Genomic DNA, 11,483 nt, shown 5'->3' with positions numbered 1-11,483 from the left:
GCAGTAAGAGCATGGACTATACCACCTTAAATACAGATCTTCTGAATTTGCCACCAGAATCCCGGGGGCGGGCGCCCGCTGATGACGTCAGACGCAGCCGACGCTGCGTTCCACGATGCGTTCCACTGAAGTTTGCAAGCGCCGCCATTGCCGCCCAGTGAAGTGAAGCGCTGGTGTGGCATATTGCAGGCCCCGCTGCACCCCGAACCTGGTTAACTCTTTTAGAGCGGCAACACAAAAGGTGGCAGGAAAGGAGAATTCCACAGAGCAGCACCAAGGCACCCCCATGGCTTGCTGGACTCTGAGCCTAAGCCTGGGACACCCCCTAGGCATGAGGGCTTCCAGATGAGGTGGGCTATGAAACCTGTCCAGAATAAGGACATGAAAAAAACACATTGGAGGTTTGCCAGAGGGGGTGCTTTATAGGGACCTATAGGATTGTTAATTAATCAATTATCTTGTTTTGTTATCTAGGTGGGCGGTCCTGGGGCGAGAATAGGACTCTGTTAACCCTTCATGTGCTGCCGAGGACGTCAGGGGAAATGTATTATACATGTATGTGTAGTATATGATGTATTTATGTGTAGTATATAATGTATTTGTAGTATATGATGTATTTATGTGTAGTGTATGTTATATTACATTATGTGCAGTATATGATGTATTATATATATGTGTAGTATATGATATACAGTATATAATGTATGTGCAATATTTATGTGTAGCATTATACATGTATGTGTAGTACGGTATATATTGTGTGTGTAGTATATGATATACAGTAGATAATACTAGTGCAGTATTTATGTGTAGCATATGATATACAGTATATAATATAAGTGCAGTATTTATGTGTAGCATTATACATGTATGTGCAGTACATGATGCACGTCCCTATATGTAGTATACGTACACAGTTTTGGGGTGACCGGGTCACACATTCCTCCACTATTCCGGCCCAGCCCCGGCTGACAGGCAATGTACACACAGTAGAGCTCTCAGCAGGCGGGATCTGGGCGGGTCTGTGAGTGACAGCCGCGGTCCCCGCTCAGGCCCCGCCCCTTCAGTCGCACGACCTTTCCCCTACTTTCCAGTACTCTCACCCCGCACACTCAGCCCTGAGCGGCACGCAGTCTACACGAGCTGATCACGCTCCCCGGCAGCTTTCTTCATTGGCTGAAAAGCCCCGGGAGCCGCGCTCCCATTGGCCGGCGTCGTTAGGTGTATGCGAGAGCCTGTGTCCTCAGCTTGCCTTCCCCGCCCCCTAGTGGTTGTGTGCGTGCGCTGCACGCCGGAGCCGGCCCTCCCATGCAACATGACATCCCCAATGCAAAGAGGGCGAGCTTGTTATTGCTGATGAGCAGCCCAGGCTCAGGCAGGCGGCACCAGGACCTGCTGCTGCTGCTGCCAGCACCGCTCCATCCTTTGTTACAGTGTACCAGCCGTGCAACATGCTGACCGTCAGCGCTGTAGACAAGCCGCAGCCACCTACCGCTGTAAGTACCGCGCCTTGTAGACAGGGCTCCTACTGCCTATGCCACTTTCCACTGGCATACGTGCACCAGAGATGGACAATGGTCGGGAGGGGGGTGGATCAGATTTGTCCAGGCATGTCTTGCCCATGGGACCCCCTCAGGCTGCCTGATGCTGGTATGGATGGCCCTGGCAGTATGATCTGTATGGGGTGAACATGGGGCTCCCTGCCAGTGTTAGAGATTGGGCTTCAGTGTAGCAGCTGGTGGCTGCTGTCATGGCTGTACCTGTATGATCACTCACCATGGGATACATGATGGACACATTGCCTTGTCTGTTAGGCTTCTCTATGGACCAGGGGTTAACCCCATCAATCCCATAAGATGCTATTGGGGGGGTAGATCTAGGGGTTAATTGACAACCGCCCTGGCTGTTTTTTTGGCTGGATTTTGAACCGATAGCCCGACCCTCTATAGCATTACTCAAACCCCCATCATTTCCTGGTCCTCCCCCGCATGGCCCTGTCCAGCCCCCTTCACATGGCTATTTTAATGGATGACGTATTTTTAAAGCTATATTTGGGCTCCAGGGTGCCGCCCCCTGGGAGGGTGAGGGTGGCAGGGGGCAGAGTTTAGGATCTGTTGCTCACTTATCTTGGGTGGGGCGATGTTTTTTAACTTTTTTTTTTATTGTCTCCTATAAGCTCCCCCCCCCCTCCTTCAAGAAAGTGGAAAACATCTAGATCAGCACAATAAGGAGGCGACGTCAGCTGACCTGCGGTGTCCACTTGATTGTCAGCTCTTTGGGCTAGCTATGTCAGTAAATGGGCGTACATCGCTTTGTACATGAGCCCTCTGCCACCTGTGGCTCGGTTGCGAGACGACAGCTCTTCAGGGCATGCTGGGAGTTGTAGTATCATTGTCCACTATCTCTCTGTTCCCATGGAGTCTGTTAGGAAAGTTTGGGTTAACTCTTTGTAGCACAGACAGACATTCCTTTGGCTGCTTAGAACAGTAGCCACAGATGTATAGGGAAACGATAGGAAAACATAAAATGAGGTGAAATTAGGTCATGTTCCTTTAAGGTTAACCCCTTGTTGGATTGGTGAGCCCCCCTTCCTGGGTGACTAATCACTGCAGGATGGGAGACCAGTCTGGTGACAGCGCAGGAAATGAGCGCAGCAGTTTAGGACGTTTCTCTGATGGATTGTCTTCACTTCCTCCCTTCACCCCCAATTGTGTTAACAGCTTTAATCGTCTCTGTGCGCAGATGTAGCAGAGCTGAGTTTATCTGTGACAACAGCTTGTGATATCAGTAGGGCTGTGGGTAAAGCTGAAAGCACGGACTGCACCTGACTTAATTCAGCACTGCTACATCTGTAGAGCAGCCTATCTATCTAACTATCCAGAGATTGTCAGCTAATGCTTTCTTTCATTTCTCGTGCTGCACCCTCTCATGACCCTCCATCTGCTGCATAACTACAACCCTCAGCATGTTCTGACACCCTGCAGCGGGTAGAGAATGTTGGGTGAAGAGCTAGAGAACTATAAGTAGCAGATCACCTAGACATTGCGGCGGATGCAGCAGATGATGATGTGCGCACTGGTAGACGGGTGAGGGCAGGTGGGGTGCCGGTCAGTGCCGCGCTTAGTAAGCTGGTAAATCATTGGCTGGGATAAGCGGTCTCCATCCTGGAATCACTGTCTCTGCCGCGAGCCGCTCGCAGTCAGGAACGCCATGTTGATGTGGGTTATCTGAGGACGTGGGGAAGTGCACGACTCCGAGGTAGACGGCAGCAGGGAGCACTCTTCTCTCCGTATTACCTGCAACGTAGGAAACCGACCCACAGTATGCGACGTAGCTAAGGGCTTCAAGTGCCGACAATGTTATATAATATATGGAGATATCATCTAGAATTCTAGATGATATAGAGATAGATATTAGGAGATGGACATGAGATATAGATATGAGCAAGAGAGAGATGTACATACACAGGAGTTAGATATAGATATTAGATCATGGGTGCATAGAGATGAATATTACGTTAGATGCATTGATTTGAAATAGATAAAATATGATCTAGATAGATGGATTGACAGATATAATAATGTAATATTCCATAGGTATTTTATGGATGGATATAGTTGCAGTATTAAGATATACAGATGGATACATTAGTTGGAGATATATTAGACCAAAGATACATATAGATGGTTATCACATTAAGGCCCCTTTCACACGGGCGAGTATTCCGCGCGGATGCGATGCGTGAGGTGAACGTATTGCACCCGCACTGAATACCGACCCATTCATTTCTATGGGGCCGTTTACATGAGCGGTGATTTTCACGCATCACTTGTGCGTTGCGTGAAAATCGCAGTATGTTGTATATTCAGCGTTTTTCACGCAACCCAGGCCCCATAGAAGTGAATGGGGTTGCGTGAAAATCGCAAGCATCCGCAAGCAAGTGCGGATGCGGTGCGATTTTCACACACGGTTGCTAGGAGACGATCGGGATGGAGACCCGATCATTATTATTTCCCCTTATAACATGGTTATAAGGGAAAATAATAGCATTCTGAATACAGAATGCATAGTAAAATAGCGCTGGAGGGGTTAAAAAAAAATAAAAAAATAATTTAACTCACCTTAGTCCACTTGATCGCGATGCCCGGCTTCTCGTCTGTCTCCTTTACTGAACAGGACCTGTGGTGAGCATTCATTACAGGTCAAGGACCTGTGGTGACGTCACTCCGGTCATCACATGATCCATCACATGATCTTTTACCATGGTGATGGATCATGTGATGACCGGAGTGACGTCACCACAGGTCCTTTACCTGTAATGAATGCTCACCACAGGTCCTGTTCAGTAAAGGAGACAGACGAGAAGCTGGGCATCGCGATCAAGTGGACGTAAGCCTCTTTCACACTTGCGTTGTCCGGATCCGGCGTGTACTCCACTTGCCGGAATTACACTCCGGATCCGGAAAAACGCAAGTGTACTGAAAGCATTTGAAGACGGAACCGTCTTCCAAATGCTTTCAGTGTTACTATGGCACCCAGGACGCTATTAAAGTCCTGGTTGCCATAGTAGTAGTGGGGAGCGGGGGAGCGGTATACTTACAGTCCGTGCGGCTCCCGGGGCGCTCCAGAATGACGTCAGAGCGCCCCATGCGCATGGATGACATGATCCATGTGATCACATGATCCATGCGCTTGGGGCGCCCTGACGTCACTCTGGAGCGCCCGGGGAGCCGCACGGACGGTAAGTACACTGCTCCCCCGCTCCCCGCTACACTTACCATGGCTGCCAGGACTTTAGCGTCCCGGCAGCCATGGTAACCACTCTGAAAAAGCTAAATGTCGGATGCGGCAATGCGCCGAAACGACGTTTAGCTTAAGGCCGGATCCGGATCAATGCCTTTCAATGGGCATTAATTCCGGATCCGGCCTTGCGGCAAGTGTTCCGGATTTTTGGCCGGAGCAAAAAGCGCAGCATGCTGCGGTATTTTCTCCGGCCAAAAAACGTTCCGTTCCGGAACTGAAGACATCCTGATGCATCCTGAACGGATTTCTCTCCATTCAGAATGCATTAGGATAATCCTGATCAGGATTCTTCCGGCATAGAGCCCCGACGACGGAACTCTATGCCGGAAGACAACAACGCAAGTGTGAAAGAGCCCTAAGGTGAGTTAAATTATTATTTTTATCTTTTTTAACCCCTCCAGCGCTATTGTACTAAGCATTCTGTATTCAGAATGCTATTATTTTCCCTTATAACCATGTTATAAGGGGAAATAATACAATCTACAGAACACCTAACCCAAGCCCGAACTTCTGTGAAGAAGTTCGGGTTTGGGTACCAAACATGCGCGATTTTTCTCACGCGAGTGCAAAACTCATTACAATGTTTTGCACTCGCGCGGAAAAATCGCGGCTGTTCCCGTAATGCACCCGCACATTTTCCTGCAACGTCCGTGTGAAAGAGGCCTAAGGCTACTTTCACACTAGCGTTTTTATTTTCCGTCACAGGAGCTCAATACCGGAAAAGAACTGATCAGTTTTATCCTAATGCATTCTGAATGGAGAGCAATCCGTTCAGGATGCATCAGTTCAGTCCCTCTTACGTTTTTTGGCCGGAGAAAATACCGCAGCATGCTACAGTTTTCTCTCCGGCCAAAAATCCTGAACACTTGCTGGAATGCCGGATCCGGCATTAATTTCCAATGAAATGCATTAATGCCGGATTCGGCCCCAAGTGTTCCGGCAAAACGGATCCAGTTTTGCGGTCTGCACATGCGCAGACCTTTAAAAATTAAAAAAAAACAAAATACCGGATCAGTTTTTCCAGATAACAATCGGAAAGGCGGATACGGTATTGCAGTGCATTTGTGAGACGGATTCGCATCCATCTCACAAATGCATCTGTTTGCCTCCGGATTTCCGGAATCCTCTGCCGCAAGTGTGAAAGTACCCTTAATTGGATATATTCATATTGGCTAAATAGATTGATATTAGATGGATAGATATAATGGCTGCATATTCAGTAAGTATTATGTGCATAGAAAGTAGATGGATATGGGGTAGATGGATAGGAGATGTCCGATAGATATGTTAAACCGCGTTACTGTAGATTAGTAAATGTGCAGCTAGCACGGTCTCTGCACTGTAATGTCTTTATTGCATGGTGACCGCTGCTGACTTCTCAGAACATAGAGCGGGTGTTGTCACCAGCAGTGTGGGTGTACTGGGTGATGTCATTGTAAATATATCATAAAGAAGTCATTTACAGAAATCCCCTGTCTGTGCAAACGTCTACATGACTGAGTAGCAGGAGCAACTCCAGTGCTATCTGCTCAGATACCTAATAACGGGTCATGCATGAATTCCAAAGAAAATGCAGTCCACTGCTGAGATCATACAAACTTCCTTAAATTTAGGCTACATGCACACGAACATATTTTGTTTCCGTGTCCGTTCCGTTTTATTTGCGGATAGGATGCGGACCCATTCGTGTGCTGTCCGCATTAGTATGTCCGTTCTGTAGCTCCGCAAAAAAAAAAACAGAACATGTCCTATTCTTGTCCGTTTTAGGCATTATTACAATGGATCCGCAAAAAAACAAAAAAAAAACGGGTGGCATACAGATGTCGTCCTTTTTTTTGCGGATCTGCAATTTGCGGACCGCAAAACACATACGGTCTTGTGCATGTAGCCTTAAAGAGGACCTTTCACTAGAATAAAACATCTAAACTAACTATACAGACATGGAGAGCGGCACCCAGGGATCCCCCTGCACTTACTCTTATCCCCGGGCGCCGCTCCGTTCTCCCGGTATAGCCTCCGGTATCTTCATAGTTAGGCTCCACCCAGGGGAACCTGTCGGGGTCTCCTTCTCCCAGGCTGTAGCGCTGGCCAATCGCAGCGCTCAGCTCATAGCCTGAGATAAAAAAAGCCTCTCAGGCTATGAGCTGAGCGCTGCGATTGGCCAGCGCTACAGCATGGGAGAATGAGACGCCGGCAGGTTCCCCTGGGTGGAGCCTAACTATGAAGATACCGGAGGCTATACCGGGAGAACGGAGCGGCGCCCAGGGATAATAAGTGCAGGGAGATCCCTGGGCGCCGCTCTCCATGTCTGTATAGTTAGTTTAGATGTTTTATTCTAGTGAAAGGTCCTCTTTAAGCAGATATCTGGCATTTTTATTTTAGGTTTGTAGAAGTTTGCTTGGCCTCAGCAGTGGTTTGTGGAGCGCCAGAAGTATTGTCTGACTTGCAGGTATCCTTGGGTGTGTGCGGTAATAACTGTGTGACGTTCTTGTTTGTAGGTTGACTTCATGGACATCTGTGAGTCCATATTGGAAAGGAAGAGACATGACAGCGAGAGGTCATCATGCAGCACTTTGGAGCATAATGACTTTGAAGCTGTTGAGGCTCTGGTCTGTATGAGTTCCTGGGGTCAACGAAGCCAGAAAGGCGACATGCTGAAGATGCGGCCGTTGACTCCAGCCTCTGACTCCTCTGATTTCATCATGCAGTGTGAATCGTCCCCATCCATGTCCAGGGATTTCCACTCTTTATCCACCCTGGTAAGAACTTGACATCCACGTTGTTTGCTGTTTCTGAGAGATGGTGCCTCTACCATTAAATACACTTTTAGACAAACACAACCTTACAGGTTTTGAATTATTATTAGAGTTTTTTGAAGGGGTTATCACATGATTGTAAAAAAACGAAGATGTGAAATCGTATAGTACATGACTATTTCTTTCTAACAGTGCTAGAAGCATAATGGGTATGGACTTTGAGCTCTTCTTCTTGTGAGGTCTTCTGGTTGGGAACTACTGAGCTAGAGAGTTTGTGTAGATAGAACATCACCTTGTTTAATGAGCAGCTCCAAGGAATCTGGATCTTCACATTGCCATCATTACAGTAGTTGGCAGGTGCTATTGTTTATGGAAAGTCTTCACTAAGGTAACGTCCCTGAAGACTTAGAACCCAGATGCTTTATGTAATTGAGATGCTAGAAACCTGCTTCCCTCTTTTTCTTGCTTGTAGAGTTATTTGGACCATAGGTCATAGCATTTAATAGAGTCTAGGGTTTATAGATTTGCATATAACACCTATGCAATTATTTTATTTTATCTCTGGGTCTAGGTAATCAATGTGTCTTAAGAAATTGCTGCCAGGGCTTAATTCTCTGAGTTGATTTATATTGATGTTTATCGAAGTTTATGCTGCTGGCCATTAAAAATGTCAGATTGGCTCCTCAGGGGTGTAACTGGCTCCAAAGGTCTACAATATTTTGTGCTTTCCTGAATCCTCAATTGGAACTGATCTCCCATGAATACTTACTTGTAGGCTGCCCAACACCTGTAAACCTGGACCACAGGGACCATGGTTTGATGTTGAAGCCTGTTTGTTTGATATTGACCCATTAGGCCAAAGAATCTTTCCAGCTGACTGTAACCTCTCTGCAGGACAAAATAGCACAATAGGTCGGTTGTCCTGCTTCTTGGATCTAGGGCCAGTCACAACCTTAGCTGTCCTAGGTTAGTACCAGTTATGGAAATGTGTTTTATATTTAGGTTTCAAAACTTTTGAGTAAATGCTGCCATTACACTTTACCTGACCTCTCCCATTATTTTTTTTTTGCAGTGCATGACCCCTCCACACAGTCCAGAATTTGCTGAACCATGCACTACACTTCCCCCTATCTCCCAAGTGACCTATTCCAAACAGGTGACAGTGATGTCTAGCAATTCCCATTGTTTGGTGTCCTCTTCAGCTTTGTCCAAGACGTTTGCTTTGCGGATCCACAGCCAGCAGTCCTCTCAAGAGTCAGAGGTTTCATCCAAGCCTCAGTCTTGCAGAGCAATGGTCACAAGCGTCATACGTCACACGGCCGACACCTCTGCCTTTCATCACGTTCACCAGCCTCTTGTGAGAGTAAATGTACCAGCTGTTAAAGACTTGTCCCATAAGAGGTGTGAAATTAAACATAAGCCCACCAAAGAGACAGATACCCATGAGGACGGGTCACAAAGTTCCTCACCATTGCACCTTCCATTACAGACTGATAAACCCTGTCCAAATACAGAAACGGGCATCCAGCAACTAAATGCTCAGAGAGACGAGCCAGGGAAATGTCAAAAGGAACATTTAGTTGAGACAAACACTTTGGCTTCTGTCCCCGTTTCGAGCCCCCCTGTCCTTTGCCAGATGATTCCAGTCGCTGCACAAGCTGGTGTTCTCTCCGCATTCATCAAGCCTTCTCCACAACCAGTGTGCAATACAGTCAAGCCGATCCTACCCCAGACCACCCCGCTTTCCCAGCCAGTCCTGATGGGCACACCTATGTCTCAGGGGACCGTTATGTTCGTCCTTCCTCAGGCACACGTTGCACAGCCACCTCCACAATGTCCTCATACTCTAATGACAGTCGGGAGCACAAAGTTACTTCCTCTCGCCCCAGCCCCTGTCTTTATAACTTCAGGCCAATGCAGCTCTCCACAAGTGGACTTCTCCCGGAGACGCAACTACGTGTGCAGTTTCACTGGCTGTAAAAAGACTTACTTTAAAAGTTCACATCTCAAAGCACACCTTCGAACCCACACAGGTGAGTCATGCAATTCCAATGCCAAGTACCATAATATGTCTTCGTCAAATTGTGACTTGCAAGGGTATGTCTTCTGACCAGCATGCTTAAAGGGGTTGTCCAAGTGTTTATTTCTAATGACCTATCCTCAGGATAGGCCATCAGTATCTGATCGGATCGTTGGTGGTCTGACGCCAGGTACCCCCTCCGATCTACTGTTTGAAGAGGCTGTGGCACTCCAGTGAGCACCACAACCTCCTTGCATCTTGCCAAGCACAGTGCTGTCCATTGATAGCGGCTGTGCTTGACATTGCAGCTCAGCCCTGTTCACTTGAATGGGGCTGAGCTGCTCCGAGGCCGTGTGACCGTTGAACATAACTTGACCTCACATGGACTAGAGAAAGCTGAGAGAAGGCCACGGTGCTACCCTGAGTGCCACTGCCTTCTCAAACAGCTGATCGGCGAAGTCCCAGGTGCCAGACCTCCACCGTTCAGATGCTGATGACCTATCCAGAGTATTAAACACTTGGACAACCCCTTATGTGCCATCCACCTCGCCTGGCAGAAATGGGGTCAGGGGAACCTTATTCTCCCAATAGGTTTGGGTCCTCACCTATCAGACATTTATGATTTATACAGAAACTGAGAAGACGGCTGTATACTTGTGTTTGGTATCAGATATATGGAGGTACAGTGGTGCTCCACAGCCTTCTGTATTATGGTTCCTTAGAACTCAAGACTTTTTCAGAACTTTCATACATTCGACACATAAGATGTGTTTGGCCACCTCCCCATTGAAACTAAAGACCTAGTCCGGATGGAGAAGGTGGAGGCTGTTTAGTTGTTGGATTCCCTCCAATCTGACTCTTATTGCTTGGTCAGGTTGTCATGAACGTGTTGTCTGCCAAGGCCATATATTTTGTTGCCTAAATGATGTCTTTTATCTTACAGGCGAAAAACCTTTCAGCTGTAATTGGGAAGGATGTGATAAAAAATTTGCCAGATCCGATGAACTTTCTCGGCACCGTCGAACACACACAGGGGAAAAGAAGTTTGCCTGCCCCGTGTGTGATCGCCGGTTCATGCGCAGCGATCACCTGACCAAACACGCCCGCCGACACATGACCACCAAAAAGGTGCCCACCTGGCAGACAGAGGTTGGAAAATTAAACCGAGTAACCACGTCAGATCAGTCAAGAAGCGCGGCGCCTCCACTAGGCATGCTGGTCTCCATGTCTACGCCGGTGTAAGAGGGACTAAAACAAAAAGTGAAATTCCTCCTTTTTACCTTTTAAGCACCAGAGACTCGACGCTCACTTCTTACTTTTGGTTGATTTTACCTTATCCGATCCCCTTGTCATTTTTCCGTTGACGTATATTCACTTTCTATGTGAGGCAAGTTTTAATGAATCTTTGTTACCATCCTTTTACATAGGAAAATAAATCCTATTATTGTGGCAATAAGCATGTGATACATTATGTGTATGATTCCAAGCAGACCACAATCCTGCAATTATTATTTTTTTGCATTTTTTTTGTTAAGTTTTTTTTTGGGAGGGGGGGGGGGGGGGGCTGTGCTTGGTTTGCCTTCTAGGATGTACACATTTGCAGTCAGTGAGGTTGGCTCTTACAGGTATAAGGCTACTTTCACACTTGCGGCAGGACGGATCCGACAGGCTGTTCACCATGTCGGATCCGTCCTTCCGCTATTTCGCCATGGGGACGGGGGCGGAGCTCCGGCGCAGCACGGCGAAAGCCGCCGGACTAAAAAGTCCTGCATATGTCCGACCTTTTTAGTCTGGCGGCTTTCGCCCTGCTGCGCCGGAGCTCCGCCCCCGTCCCCATTATAGTCAATGGGGACGGAGCGGCGGTCCGGCAGCACGGCAAAATAGCGGAAGGACGGATCCGACAT

General features: G+C 47.6%; 1 protein-coding gene across 1 annotated transcript; it reads left to right on the top strand.

The window, feature by feature from the left end:
- The first annotated feature begins 1,159 nt into the window (after window positions 1-1,159).
- On the top strand, window positions 1,160-11,194 carry KLF11 (Kruppel like factor 11). Its single transcript, XM_040427476.1, has 4 exons — window positions 1,160-1,496; window positions 7,302-7,562; window positions 8,632-9,592; window positions 10,523-11,194. Exons 1-4 carry the CDS (start codon window positions 1,452-1,454, stop codon window positions 10,819-10,821), a joined length of 1,566 nt encoding a protein of 521 aa, XP_040283410.1. The 5' UTR covers window positions 1,160-1,451; the 3' UTR covers window positions 10,822-11,194.
- Window positions 11,195-11,483: the final 289 nt, after the last annotated feature.

This window comes from Bufo bufo, chromosome 4, assembly GCF_905171765.1.
Source record: "Bufo bufo chromosome 4, aBufBuf1.1, whole genome shotgun sequence".
Taxonomy (NCBI): domain Eukaryota; kingdom Metazoa; phylum Chordata; class Amphibia; order Anura; family Bufonidae; genus Bufo; species Bufo bufo.
The sequence above is the reverse complement of the archived record's forward strand: the minus strand, read 5'-3'. Positions and strand labels throughout refer to the sequence as shown.